Source organism: Solea senegalensis, linkage group LG12, assembly GCF_019176455.1.
Source record: "Solea senegalensis isolate Sse05_10M linkage group LG12, IFAPA_SoseM_1, whole genome shotgun sequence".
In the NCBI taxonomy this organism is placed as follows: Eukaryota; Metazoa; Chordata; class Actinopteri; order Pleuronectiformes; family Soleidae; genus Solea; species Solea senegalensis.
The window spans coordinates 9,814,065-9,833,283 of record NC_058032.1 but is presented as its reverse complement, the minus strand read 5'-3'; the positions used below and the strand labels follow the sequence as shown (position 1 = coordinate 9,833,283).

Genomic DNA, 19,219 nt, shown 5'->3' with positions numbered 1-19,219 from the left:
GAACTAAAATGTTAGATATTTACTGTAGGGGCGTATTAGCGAAAACATAGAGAACATAATAGCAACAATAAAAAAAAAAAAATTCTCGCTGTGTCCACAAGATGACGGTAGATGTTTTATTTTTATTTTGTAGCACTTTTCACTTCCGCTTTTTTTCCACCCACACTGACGCAGCTTCCGGCCGCCAACAGCTATTGCACTTTTTCGCGGTAAAATGAAATGCGGCTGTAATGTTTATCCGGTTTAAACAGAGTTAGCCCATCGTCCACTACACTAACTCGGAGATAATCTGCTGTAACTCGTGTTTAGAAAACGCGTCGTAGAGAGACTTGGCTCGTCGTTATTGTTATGAAGTGACAGGAAAAGCTGACGTTACACTGGACCTGACGTTTGATTGCCTCCGTATTGAAAATAAAGCGTTAAAACAATGGCGCTGGTCAACGCACAAACCCTGAAATCTGAGTTGGAAATGTTCGACGTTCCCTGTCAGGACGAGATTGTCCTGGATAAGAGTAAGTAGCTAACAAATGCTAATTGTTTTGATCTCTGGCCAAGACTAGCAGGTCAGTTCCTCAATAGCCATTCAAAGGGATAACGTATAACTGTGCTTTGGTTGCTTTCAAACATCTAAAATCGACACTTGACAGATGATGGATTCCAATCATTAAAAGCAAGCAGTTATGTGCAATGTCCCTAAATGTCCTCCCACATACAACAGTGTCTGTGCTCTTTGTTTATAGTTTGAATTCGTCAATATTTCAATAACTTAGTAATAGTAATATTAACTTTGTTTATTTTCAGTGTAACAAATGTTCAGTTAGTGGGTAATTCGCAAATACATTTTGAGAGATAACACATAATTAATAACTAATAAATGTTTTGCCTCAGATTTATGAAGATGGTGTTTTCTGACCAGAAAGAATTTTGCAATCACACTGATGATGTTTTTAAAAGTCTTGTTTAAATACACATTTGTAATCATATGATGATGATTTATCATACTGATGTCAGTCCTTGTTGTATTGCAGAATTTTGTTGCCATGGTGTGTTTGCAGTTTTCTTTACCTTTTCTTGTTCTTCTTCCTTCCCGCCTCGTCTCCATCAGTGGTGGAGCAGTGCATTTGTAGCAGAATACAGGCAGATGAAATGGTGCTGGAGTGGGTCGCATACAGCTCCACGAAAAATGGGTTAAAACTCAGCATGGACACACTTGAGCAGTTCGAACATGAGGTGACAGACCCACACTGATTGTGCTTGTAGTTTCCATTCCACCACAATTTTTTGAGACTCTGTATTTATATTTTATGTGATTGCAACCTGTCCAGTTAAAAAACAAATACTGTGTGTATCTAACTTATTTGCAGGTGTTGAACAAGAAAAAATCCAAACCAAGCTTCAGAAAAGATGACACTCACAATAGAACCAGAGACATCCACTCACTGCAGGAACTGTATCCTCGACATTAACCTAGCAATTAAAAGCATCGACTGGACTTTCCAGCATTTCCTCCCTCTGAGATATAACAGTTCTCTGTGATGAGTGTCATTGTGTGTCACACCTTAACACTGTTCATTCAGAATCAAAGCTGAAGAAGAGGAGGATAATCTTCTAGATTCCTACTCTACTCCTGCGAAGGTAAATTTTAAACCTTAATTCTTACAGACCAAACCTTTTCTTTCCTCTTAAGGTCTGCACTTAAAACCAAGATGAATGAGTACAGGTGTGATTCTCGTGCTGTCACTTTGTGTGTGTGTGTGTGCAGGGTTCTCAGAAACGAGCACTGACCACTCCTGAACACCCCCAGTCAAAGAGAAGTGCAGCGCTGCTGGCCAGCCCTGGTCTGCTGCTGTCTCCTGCCAGCTTCTCTCCCAGGTATTTAGCAGTGCATCTGTTGGAGACTAGACAAATCTCAACAAACGCATTGTGTTTCTTGCTGTTCATTTGGGTTCACTGTAAAGATAGTGCATGGTTTTAATTTAGATATTATTCTGCCTCTGTTTGGTCTTCATCTGAAAATGGCCCCTGTCAATCAAGACTACCTGACATGGCAGAGGGGGCAGTTTTGTGTATACAGCAGCACCACAGGAGCAGGCGTGGGACAAGAGGGGTTTATCCTGTCAATCTGCTGGAAAACCAGGTGTTTTTTTGAGCAGCAGAATTTACTTCGTACACTTTTCGTGGACGCCTCTTTGTGTTTTCAGTCATACTTGCAGCTGTCTCACTATACTAGAGCTAGCTGTTGTAAAATAAATCAAGTAACTTCCTGTATGTGAGTCATGTGGAGTTGACCGGCTTAATCTGTATTGTGTGAACTCATTTGGCAGTGGTTTTAATCCAATGGACATTTGCTTATATATAAAAGTTGCACAATATGTTTGACTTGCTAATACACTCTTTTCTCTATGTCTGCTTGTGTGATGATAGTAATTTCCTTTAATCGTCTTCATTACTTTTTACAGATAAAAAATGTAATTTTTGTAATTCCGACATGGGTCCTAAAAAATAAATATGTGTGGTTTGATATTTATTTATTTAAAAAAGGCTTTTTCACAATTTCACTTACGGATCACCTGATCTTCATCTGCAGTGCAACTCCCTCACAGAAGTACAGCCAGCGAGGAGGGAAAGGAGAGGTGGTGGTAACGTTTGGTGCTGTGCAGGGAACCCGCTGGGTTGGCAAAAGGTCTCCAGGTGCAGGCGTCCCACTGGAGCTCCTGGAAGGTTCTGAAGACTCGCTCAGCTCCAGCTACAAGTACATGTTCCAGAGGCTGCGAGATGTGCGAAATGGTATGCAGCTATACGCACAACTTCAGGGGAAAAATCCCCTAAATGTATCCACACATGTGCATATTATTGTACATCCAGTACAATAAGTAATTTAAAGTCCAGAAGAGATAAATGATAATAGAAAAAAATTACCCTGAACTTGTAATATGTTGCATCTCTTTTAACTAGTGTTGACAGAGAAGATAGAAGAGCTGGGAGAGAGTCTAAAGTCTCACTTCAGCATCGAAGAGTTCTCTCCTGTCTCACTGCCTGCACAGGTAAAATCCATCAACTCTATAAATCTATAGTCTACATAAGCTTCAAATTGATTTACTATTGTTGAATTTCATCATTAATAAACAGGTATTAATCTACATGTATATTAATGTGAACTACTTGACTGCTGAAACTGGCTTTTTAATGCTATATTCGAATAACATTATACATTAAGCTGTAAAATGTTCTATGAGTTTTTAAGGCTGTTGTAGACAACAGATTCTCGTATAATTCACCCGATCACTCTATTTAGTGTGTTTTTGTCTCTCCTCCTGTAGGACGGTATAACCGTGTTGGGTCAGGTGTGCTGTGACAGTAATGGCAAATTAAACGCACAGTCAGTTCTGTTGGAGGCTGGGCCTGAGCAAGGTGGTCAGCAAGTACCCGTTGACCTATCAGAGCTCAACGCTTACTCCCTGTTTCCTGGTCAGGTACGCAGGAGGACAAATCAAGATACAAATGGCTCTTCTGTCCTTTTATCTCCATGAGAAACAAATTATTGACATTGATTGAATCAAGTGTCTCTTCTCTGCATTATTCTCTGGTGTCTGTTTTTGTTGCATCTTCTAATAACTTGAGTCACCAAAGAACAACACCCACACACACACACACACACACAATGGTGGGTCCTCCTTTGCCTGTGCGCTGAGCTTTGTGTGCAGCAGGTTATATGACCACCAAGAGTAACAGAGAATGCCAAAGACGTGGGCTTGAGACTTGCCCAGTGTCTGACCGAGAACTCTGACAAAGAAATATCTATAATTGTCTGCTTACAATTTATGAACTGAACTACTGTGCAGGAAACATTTATGTCAGAGTACAGATGTGTTTGTTCTTTCTTTTCCCAGGTGGTAGTGATGGAGGGGATGAACACAACAGGAAGAAAACTCATGGCTTCCAAACTGTATGAAGTCAGTGACAAGTCAACAAGTGCTGATACATAAAGAGTCAAAAGATGATTTTTAAAACAACATTTACTCAAATTGTTGTTTAATAATTAATTATATAATGTGCCCACCCTGTTTTAGGGAGTCCCTCTTCCATTCTACACTCCTGAGATAAAAATGGAGATGGATGAAGGTAAGGAACATGTGTTGGTTTAGTCACCTTACAGAAATATGATTTACTAACCACCTTGCCAAATTCAACTGATTGAAACAGTTGCCAGATTTCAAATCATGTAAAATTCTGCACGGCACCTCATTGTCACGCACGAAGACAAAAGCAGCTCAAGGTTTCCGTTTGTTAGTGTTTGTACAGAATATTAACGTAAATGCTCCAGGATCAAACCACTGTTTCCTTAACAAACATGCAGAGGAGCAACAATTTCACCATTTTGATGCCAGTTTAACACAATGGATAAACCGCTGATAAAGCACACTGAGGGTTTTAATATTGCTACAGGGTTTGAGACGGAGTATGTCATCAAGCCATATTTGCACCTAAAAATTTGAATTATTTTCGAAAATTTCGTAGCCACTATTTTCTAACATCTATAAGATGTGAAGAAAAGAAATCTGCATTTACTTTACTAAGCATCACTGCAGTCTGCACATGTTTTCATATCAACTAAGACACTCGTAATTGTATGCAGTTGCAGAGCCGGTGAATGTGCTTGTGGCCTGTGGACCATACACACCTTCTAACACCCTGACCTTCGACCCTCTGCTCGACCTAATTACCGTGATTGTCAGGGATCGTCCTGATGTCTGTCTACTGGTATAGTAACTTTTATTTTTGACAGATAGTCTCTGTTTGTGGCTGGGTGCACACAGTTGTTCATAGAAACCCCTTGGTCAGTTGTTTAGTGTCCATATATGGATACACAAAATCCTCTGAGTCTGTTACATGTGTGTTACCTACTTTTCCCTTCTTCTCTAGCTGGGCCCATTTGTCGATTCCAAACATGAACAGATTGAGGTATGTTTAACAGTGGATGTGATCAGAAATCTGAATTACTCTATTCAAGCATGTTAATTGGTCATTTTTCGAGCTTTCAGTCTGGATTTATGTGGTTATGTGATTTTTAAGTTAGTTTTACATGACCATACAGTATGTGAGCATCGCTCTGTTTTTTCAACAGAAAGCTCAAGTAACAGAGACGTTTGAGGCTATTTTCTCAAGATGCATTGAAAGCATCGTGGATGGAACCAAAAGGTATGTCTCATATCTGACTCTGAGTACCTTTACACCCTGTTCAGGCCTGGTATTAACGTCTGTGTACAATACTGAGTGATCAGACTACAGATAATACTAACACTGTCCTGGATGCGTTGTCTGATCCAATCACAGCCACCCGCTGTTTTATTCTTTCACACCTATCAGCCCTTATACATTATTGTATTTGCAGTTACTGCCACAATATTAACCCCAGTCACCGCGGTTGTTCATTGAGGGGGGATGTTAATGCCAGGTCTGAACAGGGCCTTAAAGAACTAAATTTTCCGTTATGCTACTTTGCATTGCGCTTTAATCAGAAACCCTAACAAAGCCTTGTGTTTTCATTTGTCCAGTGTGGGCTGTCGTCTAGTGTTTGTGCCCTCACAGAGAGACATCCACCACCATTTTATCTACCCACAGCCTCCCTTCACACTGCCAAACCTCAGCAAAGACCAGGCCAAGGTCAGAGACACACACACACACGACTGTAGGATGTCATATACAAACTAAACAAACGGCTTGTTTTTGTGGATTGCTTCAGAGCTTTTAGTCAGCACCTTGTCAGTGCAAATGTGCAGTTACATGATCAATGTCATCTTGATACTTTTCAGCGTGTCTCCCTGGTCCCTGACCCCTGCACCCTGCTGATTGATGGCGTGACCTTTGGTCTGACGTCCACTGACATCCTGTTCCACATGGGTGCAGAGGAAATAAGCTGGTGAGGTGGAGCATTACATGCTGTTACATCAATGTGTGATTTTCATGTACCATCATTCAACAGCTGAGCTCAGTTACTCACTTACTAACTTACTAACTTACTTACTGTTTAAAACCATAGACTGTATGTGAACATGGACATTATCTTCTGAGCCACCAGGGGGCAACTCCCCTACTTGCAAAAAGAGATTGAACGGATGTCCATGGGAAAATCAGCCTCTCACTTGATTAATTAAGTCAGTAAACATTTTCATGACGAGTTAATGGTCTCAAAAAATGTAGTTTAAATCAAGTTTAAGATCATTACCAAGTACCAAGTTCAGTACCTAACCCTAGTTTCACGTACAGTAACACATGCACTAAACTTCTCTCTCATATGTACAAATACTGTGATTTGTGATGCAGTGGCACTGGATCGGACAGATTTTCACGCATTCTGAAACACATTCTGACCCAGAGAAGGTAGGTGTCTTGAAAGAGTTCACTTGCTGTGTTATTGTACTTATTTGTGTTAGTGTCTATATGTGTTAGTGTCTATATTTGATTACTCACAGCATTAACAACCCTGTTAATGTGTTGACATTAAGTTACTACCCGCTGTTCCCGCCCGTGGAGGACGTCAACATGGACTATGAAAAGTTTCAGTGCTTTGCTCAGATGCCGCTCACCCCCGACGTTCTCATCATTCCCTCTGAGCTACGTTACTTTGTGAAGGTGCAGAGCATTTGCATGAAGTCCACATTTACAAGACAAACAACGAGGGAGTGTTTGTTGATTATTCAAATTATCATTTTAAAACAATGTCTTCATTTCTCCTCAGGACGTAGTCGGCTGTGTTTGTGTCAATCCTGGACGTCTGACCAAAGGTCAAGTGGGCGGGACGTACAGCAGACTGCTCATCCACCGCAGCACTACATCAGAGGACGGGAAGAGAGAGAGCCCCTGTTTGGCTGCTCAGGTGGTAAAAATCTAAAGACTCAAATTTCACAGTCCCCAGAAGTGACCTGATTTAACCTGGACCAGTTTGAAAGCAGATTTTCATGCTGCTCTTTGACCAGAGACACTTTATTGGTCACCTCATGGGACCGATTGTTCTTTGGTTGGAAAGATGACAGTGGTAATTATCTCTTAAATAAATTATTGTCACCATTTGTACTTATTTGTGTACTCTCTGCTTTCTTTTCTGTTTGTATCACATACACATCTTATTTTTGGTTTCAGCCTGCTTGTTTCCTGTGCAGCACTTTATATCTGTACCTGAGGGTTTGTGCAGAAACATGTTGACCAAATAAAGGCAAGAAATGTTGAATATGAAAGTAATGCAGTTTAATGTTCTGGTGTCATTATAGTTGATATATATATTTTAATTTAAATCAAATATCTATCTTTATTGCTATAAGAAAAAACATTAATCATAAAAGTGATCAAACTCATCAGAGTCACTGTGGTAAACAGACTTTGCTGGACTGTACTGCTCCACTTGAGAAATCTCCTCATAGTCACAAGATGCTGGAAGAAATGGGACATAAAATCTTAAAAAGGTCTTAAAAGCTACCCTTTTTTTTAAAGATATATTTTAACTTTGTAATTGTGGAGACTAACACATTACCTTTTGGTTTCGTGTCCATATTCTGTTTGTTTTCTCTGAAATTACAAATTTAAAAAGACATGAGAAATAGTTGTGGATTTGTTTATGATATCAAAGAAGTAAGATGAACTCACACTTTCTTTGTTTGCTCTTGAGGTGCGAGGAGATTCTCAATGTCATCATCACTGCATTCAATTGAGTCCTGATCTGAAGATCCTGTTATACTATCCTCCTTCTCACCACCACCATCTTCCTCTTCAGCTGCTTCCTCAGGAATAACATGCATCTGTCTTGGTCTGGAAACAAAACAGAATGCGTTTGTTTTCCAGTTCAGACATTAACAAATAAAATCATGGATTTTCTTTGTCTCACCTGTGAACTTGTGGTGAGATGATACTGTCATCTGAGTCACTGTCCTCTGCTTTGCCACCCTTCTGTTCCTCTTCCTCCTCTTCATCAGACTCTTCCTCCTCACCTGTCTTGATCCCATCACTTTCATCTACCTCTTCATCCTGAGAGAAGGAAGAATCGTCTTTTCTGTTATTACCATGTTCATCTTTTGACCTGCCTTCATCATCTCCTTGATCTTCCATCTCATCCTCGGTTCCCGTCTCCTCTTCTTCCCCTGATGTGCTTTTTCTGCCAGGAACCTCATCATCATCTTCCACAGGTCTCCCCTCTTGCTCTTCATCGCTTAGACTGACCACCCTTTCCTCACCATCTTCATCTTCTCCCTCATGATTGTTCTTGCACGCCTCTTCCTCATCCTTTTCTTCTGCAGTGCTTTGTTCACTCTTCTGTGTTCCCATTTCTCCAACTCCATGTTCCAACTTCACACCTACACTTTCTGATTTCTCCTTTCTGTCTTCTGGTTGATCATAAGGGTTTTTATTCTCTGCATCTTCACTCGTTGATCCCCCACTGTGACTCACTGACTCCCCAGCAGCAGAGAAGCTCTCCTCTTCAGAGCTGTTTCCTTCTATCTTAGGCGTTTGGTTTGCCACCTCCTCTTTCCACGATGATCCAGCAGCACTTCCCCCTCTTATCTTCTTTGTCCTTTTACTACCTCTCGTGCTGCTTTTCTGTGATGAGCCACTGCTCTCTGATCTTTGGACCTTTGCGGGTTCAGAGGTGACCGTTGCACTGGAAGTCCTACATGACCTTGACAGTAGAACAAACAAAGACTTTAGTTCTCATCATGTAACAGACGTGCAGAGGTTATTGCAACTGTAGGTGACAGAACAGGTGCACAGTATAGGCAAAGTGACAGGATGTGGCATGTATAAATGTAGTAACAATAAAATATGGATGGGAGAAGGAAGTAGATGTTCCAGGACACAGAGTTCCTGAGGCTAGAACCTCAATGAGCGAGTGAATGACAGATCATTAGCTGGAGAACTTTTCAGGTCATTATGATCCCTCACTTGTCATTCTCAGAGCCTGGGTCAGAACACAGGCGGCTCATGGGAGATTTTCTTGTGGTTAAATAATTGTATTATCTATATATGTTTTAAATAACATGCATAAAGTAAAGTTGTGACTGATTTATCAAACATTTCAAGGAAAAGGCAGGTTTTACCTGTTCAAAATAACAGGTGGTTTGACTGGAATGGTAGTGAAAATATTTAGAAATGTATATTACAGTATGCACACATTTGTGATTAGATTAGATTGAACCAGACTTGGGGCCACACGGTGCTGTAGTGGTTAGCACTCTCGCCTTGCAGCGAGAAGACCCGGGTTCGAGCCCCGGTTGGAACAAGGGCCTTTCTGCATGGAGTTTGCATGTTCTCCCCGTGTGTGCGTGGGTTCTCTCTGGATACTCCGGCTTCCTCCCACAGTCCAAAAACATGCACTGTGGGGATTAGGTGAATTGAACACTCTAAATTGACCGTAGGAGTGAGTGTGAGAGTGAATGGTTGTTTGTCTCTAGTTGTGTGTGGCCCTGTGATGGACTGCCGAACTGTCCAGGGTGTACCCTGCCTATCGCCCAATGTAGCCGAGATTGGCACAGCACCCCCCACGACCCTCTGGTGGAGGATAAAGCGGTAGATGATGACTGACTGAACCAGACTTTATTGAGTCCACACGGGAAATTCAAAAAAGGACAGAGGTTAAAAAGTGACAAAGTGCAAAACAGTTATACTTATAGATTGCCATGATTTATATTGTAAAATAGGTTTGAGTGAAGAGAATGAATTAGTTTACTAAAAGTGAAATCATTCTGTGTTCATTAACTCACTCCTCAGAGCTGCACCTCCCTCGGTCTGAAGAGACGTGCCGCGTTTTCTTCTTCCTCTTCTCTCTACCCGCCTGACTGAAATCTCTGCCACTGTCACTGTTCTCCGCATGGCCACTGCACAGACGCACTGGGTGCAGTATACACATGCACACAACTTAAATACTGGTTTATAGAGGCAGCACATATTACAGTATATTAACGTACATAGAGTAATATGAAATCTGTGTGTTTTTTTGTGTTGAATTATAATTTCCCACCTGGATTAATGTCCAGCTCCTGCGATAAGTGACTGCTCTTGCCTCCACCAACTCTCTCTCTGTGTGAGCTCATTTCCCTTTCACAAGGTGACTCCTCCATGTTCAGTTGACCACACAGGCCCTCGAACTCTGAGGGGATCCTTGGAGCTCTTGCAGTCCAGGACCGGGGTAGGTTGGGCTGAGGGGAAGCCCAGTCTGGTGGATCCTGCCTTGGCCACAGGTGATGGGGGTGAGGGAAGGTGGAGGGTGGTGGCAGAAAAGCTGGAGGGACATGAGAGGAACCTTGGTGTTGACCGGGCTCTGTGAAAGGAAGACAAGCTGTCTGGGATTGCAGATGAGTGAGCCAGGTAGAGAGAAAATAAGCTATCTCTTGGTTGTGGTCTGTGTGGCTGTTTTGATTGTTGTTCCCTTGAGGTGCAGAAACTTTCTCTGGCAATCTTGTATGTCCTGCAAATAGACAAACTACATGAGAGTGTATTTTTAAACCATTTAAACCAAGGATTGTGGTCCTATGAATAAAATATCAGCGTTTCAAAGTCAGGATTTTTTTGTAGCTGATGTATTCTCCAAGAGATTCATTAAATATTCTCTCACAGGATATTAGAAGAAGATAAATGTGACTTTGTCGTTTATTAAAATGAGTAAGGAAGAGAGCAAACCTGCAGGTGACTTTGCCATTTGTTCTGCTTCTGTCTTCAGATATGAACTGAAACAGTCCTCCATTTTCTGTGGAAGACACACACAATTCAAATATCTAATATTTTACGATGATGGTAAAACTCTGTATAATTTGCCATAAGGAAGTGATATGATAATACATCTTATTTCTAAGACCTTGTGTGTGCCATAAGGGAGGATGAATTACTACTTTATAACATGATGAATACCAACTAAAAAACAATGTTATTGCTATCCTATTTTCTTCTTACTACCACACTTTTACTGTTGTCATTACCAAGCTATTACCTGGAGATTTCATTTGAAATAAAATGAAATTGCCATAATATTACATCCCTATTACAAAATGATCACCATGCTATGGTCATGTTGTGACTGCTGTAATGTAAAGTGTCACCAAGATGATAATATGGATACAGCTACATTCCATCTTTTTATGGCTTGCTGCACTAGAAATATGAGATGGCTGCATATTGTTCAGACCTTCATCTGTGCAGCCTCTGATTTCTTCTTGAATTGCTGCTGCCACTCTGGGACACGTTCCTCCAGGTGCTTCTCATACTCCATCTGCATAGGTCAAATATCAACATGAGAGCTGAGCGTACTTGTTTCCACAACTCAGAAAAGAAGTGCATCACTAAAGTTTGTCTCTCTGTCTGTCTATGCACCCGTATGTTTTTCATGGCAGCATTGCAGGACAACATTTCTCTCAGTGTGTCCTGGGCTTTGTCAAACTGCAGCAGAAGCAGTCTGTTGTGTTCCTGTGCTTTATGCTCTCTCTCCTTCAGGTGCTGCCACTGCTGCTGCAGGTGCATCACTCTGCTGCACAAAACAGATCGAAATTTAAATTTAGTTTAGTTTAACCATTAACACCTAACTGACAATGATGCACAGTATAGTTGTCTTTTATTCCAGTGCACTTACAGGTGTCTGTCTCTCTGCAACAGCAGTGAATCATAGGTACTGTAAAGTGCAGGAGATAATACATTATGATACAACATCATAGTACTATAAACTTTATATTATAGTCAATAAACTACTAAGGTTACATGACAAATTTCCCCTTCAGTAACACAGCAGGTTACTATAGATGTCACATTCTATTGTATTTGGGTTTTTTTTCATGGAGGCCATACTGTACATCTGTACTTGTTTCCTGCATTTTGAAAACAATAATAATCCAGTGTGATAATGACTCTGACATGGTTTCATCCAAGAATCTTACCTCTTTTTCAGACAGTGCTCTCTTTGTCTGGTGAAAGTATTTCTCTCGGAGCTGGTCAAATGTCCAAGAGACAGTAAATTCTCCCTCGGTGCAGCCATGACTGCAGGCTTTCAGTGAAGGCAGATTATCTGGGATTATGGTCTGTGATTTGAAGGGGGAGGGTCCAGAGACATGCTGCCACTCCAGTCATGTGCAGGTGAAGGGGTAGTTTTTATTATGGTGCAGACCCTTTCCACTTGAGAGAATTGAAAACCTTTATAATAAATTATCACACTTTTAACTAACTTCTTGAATGTAGAGGATAATTATGATAAATACACAATGAGGTATGCATCTTGAATGTTTAACTGGCCCATCTATTAGGGCTACTTTGCTTTTTATCTTCATATGTTGGTTTTATTTTTCTTTAAAGAGCTTTATTTGAAATTAAAAAGGATAATCTATGATTGATTGATTCTTTATTTGCAGGACACAAAAAAAATACAGTTGCTTACAGAGGGGAGAAACTAAAAATGCAGTGTAACAGCAGCAGGACTCCAGACCCGAGTATGTCTGAGATAATCTCTTTTAGACAGTTCTTCCCATTTGAGAACTCATGGATGACGTGCCTTTTGCCACATTTCTGCAAGTCTCATTGAATGTTGGAAATAATATTAAAACAGTAGTTATTTAACAGTAACAATTTCTAACTAATAATGGCTTTCCGTGAAGTATCCATGGAACACTCCTTTTTAGTGGGGGGCGCATGATTTGTTTTGATTTTAGCGGAACTGAAGTATCTTGTGTCGTCACGGACATATTTTGAAGTAACTCTTGCGAATTCAGGCTTGATTCCGTCCATTGACAACAGTCCGTATGAAAACTGGGTAGCAGCGGTGTCACATTTCACCCCTCGCATTACATACTCGTTTGTCCCTAAATGTGTTTTAGTCGTTGTTCATGTTATGCGTTTGATTAAATCCAGACCAGAAAGCGATTGGACTCATTGTCTTGCTAGGTAAGCTAACAGTGGTTATTTGACTGAGTGTGCCTGTCAAACCGGTCCTACCACGGACCACACCGCATCTTCATTGAGAGGAGGACGGACTGGAAACATGACGAGTTTCGCCACTAAAGTGTTCTGTAGGGTGGAGAGGGTGTGCCAACACCTGCCGGTGGCCCTCAACACCTTCCTGGTCTTCTCCATTACCGGAGAGGTGAGCTATCTGGTGCTGGTCGAGGCTCCGCTCGAGCCAGAGCAGAAGAAGACGGTGTGGTCCGCCTGGTGGAAGGTGGTCCACCTGCTGGCCCAGTACTTCATGCTAGGAAACATTTGCTGGAACGCACTACTCTTCCTCAAAACCAGTCCCAGCATCAAGGGGGTGTTCCTGGGAGGAGAGGGCGTAGGTCAAGGGTGGAGGTAAGGCCAAAGAGTTTATTATATTATAGTGAGAAAGAAAAATAATTCACTCAAACAGTAACAACTTGGAGTTAATGGAGAGAAAAAACCTCTGGCATAATCAGACTTGGAGATTTGCATCCAACTGCCTTGTTGTTGTTGTTACTTTAGTGACCACTGTTTGTGAAACGTTTCCTGACAGTGCCTCTTTATATATATAACTTTATTTATTTCATTTGAACTTGACAACTAGACTGGTATTGATTTTACTGTAAGGATTGTCTAGTTTGTGCAAAGTGAGACATGCCTAAATAAGTTATTAATATGAAGAAACCTAATTCACTGCTTTTTCACAAATGTAAAGATTTATATGCCATTTGTTCCAATTTCACCTGTGAAAAGTTGCTTAGTGTATCCCTGGCAGTCAATAATAGTATTTTCTTTTTCTTCACACAGGTACTGTTATACATGTGAGACACACACTCCACCTCGCTGCTCCCACTGCTATGACTGTAAAGTGTGTGTGCTGCGGCGCGATCATCACTGTGTGTTTTTCGGCCAGTGTGTTGGCTTCCGTAACTACCGCTTCTTCCTGAGCTGCCTGTTGTTTATGTGGTCTGGACTACTGTATGCCACGCTGATGAACGCAGAGGTCTTCATTGTTATACTGAAGGAGGGGGTGACTGTGCACAGCATCCTGCTGCTGCTCATACCCTGGATCATGCTCGTTTCAGGTAAGAGCTCATGTTCTCACAGTTTGGTTGTCTTGTCGCTGTGGCGGCATGCGATGCACAGTAACACAGCAGAATGCAAATCTGTGAACACTTTTGTTCTGTATTCACTGAGATTTCTTAAACTGACACTAGGTATTTTAGGAGACAGAAAGGTAATCATCAATCTGTGTGTGTGTCTGGAAGGGGATGTCTTTTGAAGCTTCCCTGTAGCAGTTCTTATTGAGCTGTAGCCAGTTTTGGTTTTTTTAACCCTTTTTTTTTATTATCAGTTAATCTAATGCTTTCTAACATTTTCAAATATCTTCTTTTGTCGGGCAAAACCAAAACCCCAGAAAATTCTATTTAAAATAGAAGTCTTCACAGCAGATAAGCTGAAGAAGACGCACAAAATAACTAAGTTTATAGTGTTACTCAACTATCAAAAAAGCTGTCAATGGTTTGTTGTTGTGAACAATTTCAAAAGCTCTAATTTGACACCACTGTTCTGATCAGACATTCAACAGTGACATGAAAGATTTTATTAAACATTTGTATTAAATTAAATTAAATTAAATTAAATTAAATTAAATTAAATTAAATTAAAGCACATTTGTTTGTAATTTTTGCACATTTTAGCTTACTTTATGCTTACTGCTATGTTATAGCTGCTGTGATTGAAACATGTTATGTTTTTCCTACTCACAAGCTAAGTTTATTACACTCAAATTTGATCTGGTTTATGACAATGATGATGCCATGTTAACATCTACAGTACCACGTATATGTACAGTATACGTATATGACAACAATCAGCAGAAGTTGAAATCTAAAAAAAATGAAAAATCTAATGTTGCTAATTTACAAGTTTACAGGCTAATGTACTATGTCCTATCAATATCATGTGAAGTTTTTGTCACATCAAACTGTCCATGTATCAGTGACAGTTAAAAAAACAAGCCTTCCGTGTAATAATGTAACATGTACAGATTCAGAAATCTACTGTGCCACACTTTATTACTATATGCCTATTTTTTCTGCGCATATACAGTGTTTTACACATTTATTAGACCACCTGTCATAAAAACGAGAGAAAATAAATATTTTGGAAATCTTTAAAAAATGTGTTTCAGACTAAAAATGTTATTGTTATTGTAATTTTTGCACATTTTAGACTGACATTGAAATGATAGTAGCTTATGAGTTGGATCCCAGAAATTTACAGTTTACCTCTGTGTCTTAGGTCAGGTCTCAGCACGCGCCTTTGCCTTTGCCTTCATTGCTGACACATGTGTGGTGGGTTTCTTGCTGGTGTCCGCATTCTTCTTCTTCCATCTCTTCCTGATGTTTCGGGGACAGACTACCAGGGAGTGGTACTCGTCCCGCCGACCCTACAGCCTGGGACTCCTGGGCAACCTGCGTCATACCCTGGGGCTTCGCTGGTACCTCTGCTGGCTCTGCCCACTCATCCCATCACCTCTACCTGGAGATGGGATAATCTTCCAGGTCACAGGATCACTGGAACCCACACGATAACAGCCAAAAAGTCTGAATATTAACACACCTTGTGTCTTTACTTTAGTGGTGATGATTAACATAATCGGGGAGCAAAAGCAGGGAAGATCACCTCAGTTCAAGAGGAGATAGCTTGGGATGGGAAAGAGTAATGTGTGGTTGTTCAAATGTTTGTTGTGTTTGCTGCCTACCAGTATATGTATCCTTTACCTGAGGATGGATCTGCTTTGGAACCTACACTGACTTAAATCTAAAGGTTATCTGTAAACTCACTGAGGCTGGCCTCAAGTTTCTTTGGAATACTGAGCACTGAAAATGTAAGAAAGCAACACTGAAACAAGAATGTACCTTATTAATGTTGAAAAATGCACAATTTTGATTCTGCATTAACAAGTATTTGTGATTATAGATGAAGACTCCTGCTATGATTGACGACTTAACTGCACTTTTCTTGTACAGTTAAGATGCCTAAATATGAAGGTTAAAAATTCGGCTCGCACTGTTCCTGAATAAACTATAGGATTATAAAACACATCATACACCTGCTTACTGCTATGTTATAGCTGCTGTGATTGAAACATGTTATGTTTTTCCTACTCACAAGCTAAATTTATTACACTCAAATTTGATCTGGTTTATGACAATGATGATGCCATGTTAACATCTACAGTACCACGTATATGTATACGTATATGACAACAATCAGCAGAAGTTGTACGTGATGTAAAATCTAATGTTGATAATTTACAAGTTTACAGGCTAATGTACTATGTCCTATCAATATCATGGGAAGTTTTTTTCACATCAAACTGTCCATGTATCAGTGACAGTTAAAAAAACAAGCCTTCCGTGTAATAATGTAACAGATTCAGAATTCTACTGTGCCACACTTTATTACTATGTGCCTATTTTTCCTGCGCATATACAGTGTTTTACACATTTATTAGACCGCCTGTCATAAAAACGAGAGAATATAAATATTTTGGAAATCTTTAAAAAATGTGTTTCAGACTAAAAATGTTATTGTTATTAATATGGCAAATAACTGAATTAACCTTTTTATACCCACATTTAGCTGGCTCACTGAGCTTATTTGAGACAGTAAATCTGAAATTTCATGGATAACAATAGTAGTCATAGTATTAAAAATATCATTTTGGTTAAAGAGCGTCTACATACTGGTGTATTAACCATTACAGAAACATAAAAATGTATTTGATAATTACTCATGCTGTTAATTTAGGGCAGCTGTGGCTTTGTGTGGTGGTCTAATACATTTGTTAAGCACTGTACATAATATCAACATACAATTTGTTTTATTGGTAAAATATGTTTATAAGTATAAACCAAATGGTAACTTCAGAATGTCAAATGTAATCATTTAATAATCATGTCCTTAAAATGTCACATGCCTTTTTGGTGCTCTTACTTTTCATATATGTAATTTACATTACAACCAGAATGTGGTCTGTTAATACTGTTTGTTGATTTGCTAAATATTCTGTATATGTCCACTCGGTTATTTCACCTTTTTACCATTTAAAAGTGTTTAAATAAATGGTATTAAATGATCTATGGAGATGTTGAAAAACAGTTTAATTATTATTTTGTTGTTAGTTCTCAATATTGTGTTGAAGTAAAAATTTTGTATTGTTTTTCGTCAGATAATTATATTTTTTATTATTCCATTTTTGAAGGTGTCAGCATGCATACAAACTCTGGAAATGTTGCATTGAAGTCAGGTCTGGTCTAATGTTGAGTTTGAAAATTGTTTGCAGTTGAAATAATTTTTTTTAGTGAATGAGAAGAAAATGTTTTGCACACAAGAAGCTAAAAAAATCTACTCTTATTATTCACCTTTTGCAGATAAAGGACCTGGACCAGCAGTTATTAATTTCTGTAACTGTCAGGTGAGATAACCTGTGAACTCAGGCCTCTTGCGCTGAAGTATGTCAGTTGAAGCTTTGTCCTGAATAAAAAAAAATTGATTTAGTTGCTAGTAAAGCATATTGTACATCAATGTAAAGTTTTAGTGCATTTATATCAGTTTTGCTGCAGAATGTTGGCTCAGTGAAAATCTTAGCTGCTATTGGTAGTATTAGCGCTTTGCTAGGTCATTTATGAGTGGTTTGTGTGAAAATGGGTCTTTAAAAACGTTTAAACAGCTGCTACTTTATGCCTGGAGGATTCATTTAAGATATAAAATAATTAATGTATGCCTCGTTTAGTAAAATAATTGCCTAACCGAATTAGCAAATGTTAAGTATTAGCTAAAGCTAGCCTTTTAACATGTAGCATATGAAGGAATATATTTTCTCATGTATGCAGTTAGAAGAAGGATTCTGGCTCATCTATCCACACTGATCTCCATGTTATGCATCTTATCCAGGTAAGTAATCTCTTCAGTTAATAACACTGAAGACATAAAAGACATTTAAGTCATTAAAGACATTATGGACAGTGGAAACAAGCAACAATAACAAATTAAAATGCATATGATACTTGAAGCAAAACAATCTTAATAGATAAATGCAGGTATGATTGTCAATGAAGTTATGGACTAAATAATTATTTGCCATTATCCAAATTTAATACCTTAGCCAAGTAAATTTGATCAGTAAGGCAACTTTAATGGTGTGAACAGAACTTCCCACCATTAACTATTCAGTGGAAAACTGACACAAGGGCCTGCATTTGGTCATTCTTAAAATGAATCAATCTTGTCATGTGTCACACTTAATTTTGGCTCTTTATCACAAGCAGGAGTAAAGAGGAGTAAACCACTAGGATGGATTTCAACGAGGCAAATATGTGAGTGATGTTCACTGAACAAATCCACACATACAAACTAAATGGTCGAGTTAATTAGCAGAAAATATGACACATTTGTTCTGCTGCGTGTGTGTGTGTGTGTGTGTGTGTGTAGGACACCAAAGGACATGCTTGAGAAAATAGCTGAGCTGGACTACAGTCAAAGCCAGCTTAGGGACATGAACTCTGTGATGAGGGACTGGCTGGATGTTGCAGAGGATGAAGTTGCAATGCTGCGCTCAGAGAATGTTGCCCTCAGAAAACAAGTGAAAGTGTAAGCTCATATCACATATTATCATCTAAACATAAGCAGAAAGGTCAACATTGTCATTGCAGTCTCCCCTGCTGTCTTTTGTCTTGTATACGTTGGTAATGTAATGTGACATACAAGCAAATGTCCTAAAGGACAGAATTTGTAAGAACTTCACTGTGCTTGGCATGTACCATCACTATGAAAACATGATACATACTGAAGCTGATCTATGCTGGTTCAAGCTTTTACAATGATAATAGGTCCTTTTTCTGAATTTACTGAAGGTGAAGATCCTAATTTTTTTTGCCCTGTAAATTGATAGATATAGTTTGTTTTTGCACACACACAAGGCTAATGCAGGAGCAGTGGGTGGCACTTATCTGCACCCAGTGAGCAATGTGTGCCTTGCTCAGGGGCTGTTTCTTGTTATTTGTGCTTGCGACACAGTACTGTTACACTTTATATTTATAGCCAAGAGAAGCTCATCAGTGAAGCACAGCAGGTTGAAGCGGAGTCTGACAGCTTCGTACTAACCGATGCCCTGGATGTAAGAAGGCACACTGAAACAAAGATTCAGGAATTGGTAGGTAACCATTGCTTTTTGTTGTGTTGCAACACTTTATATGTTCCATCAACTGCTTGA

At 39.6% G+C, this 19,219-nt stretch overlaps 3 protein-coding genes across 4 annotated transcripts; 2 read left to right on the top strand and 1 right to left on the bottom strand.

The window, feature by feature from the left end:
• Window positions 1-35: 35 nt before the first annotated feature.
• Window positions 36-7,074, top strand: pola2 (polymerase (DNA directed), alpha 2). The gene is made up of 18 exons (XM_044040744.1): window positions 36-512; window positions 1,106-1,230; window positions 1,365-1,450; window positions 1,578-1,635; window positions 1,763-1,872; window positions 2,588-2,787; window positions 2,956-3,044; window positions 3,321-3,473; window positions 3,891-3,953; window positions 4,071-4,122; window positions 4,637-4,761; window positions 4,924-4,962; window positions 5,126-5,199; window positions 5,556-5,664; window positions 5,814-5,920; window positions 6,325-6,381; window positions 6,507-6,633; window positions 6,740-7,074. The coding sequence occupies exons 1-18, from the start codon at window positions 428-430 to the stop codon at window positions 6,890-6,892; spliced, it is 1,812 nt and encodes a 603-aa protein (XP_043896679.1). The 5' UTR covers window positions 36-427; the 3' UTR covers window positions 6,893-7,074.
• A 149-nt stretch (window positions 7,075-7,223) lies between these two features.
• On the bottom strand, window positions 7,224-12,055 carry LOC122778671 (protein starmaker-like). Of its 2 annotated transcripts, none has more exons than XM_044040742.1 (11): window positions 11,910-12,055; window positions 11,609-11,647; window positions 11,353-11,506; window positions 11,168-11,251; window positions 10,666-10,732; window positions 10,007-10,453; window positions 9,750-9,876; window positions 7,880-8,668; window positions 7,642-7,803; window positions 7,529-7,563; window positions 7,224-7,428 (listed from the first exon to the last, which is right to left on the bottom strand). In XM_044040742.1, the coding sequence occupies exons 1-11, from the start codon at window positions 12,005-12,007 to the stop codon at window positions 7,328-7,330; spliced, it is 2,103 nt and encodes a 700-aa protein (XP_043896677.1). In that variant the 5' UTR covers window positions 12,008-12,055; the 3' UTR covers window positions 7,224-7,327. The 2 variants fall into 2 exon arrangements, with proteins under 2 accessions (XP_043896677.1, XP_043896678.1); XM_044040743.1 differs by having other exon boundaries at window positions 11,353-11,503.
• A 670-nt stretch (window positions 12,056-12,725) lies between these two features.
• zdhhc24 (zinc finger DHHC-type containing 24) lies at window positions 12,726-16,485 on the top strand. The gene is made up of 3 exons (XM_044039745.1): window positions 12,726-13,308; window positions 13,744-14,021; window positions 15,241-16,485. Exons 1-3 carry the CDS (start codon window positions 13,004-13,006, stop codon window positions 15,531-15,533), a joined length of 876 nt encoding a protein of 291 aa, XP_043895680.1. The 5' UTR covers window positions 12,726-13,003; the 3' UTR covers window positions 15,534-16,485.
• The last annotated feature ends 2,734 nt before the right edge of the window (window positions 16,486-19,219 follow it).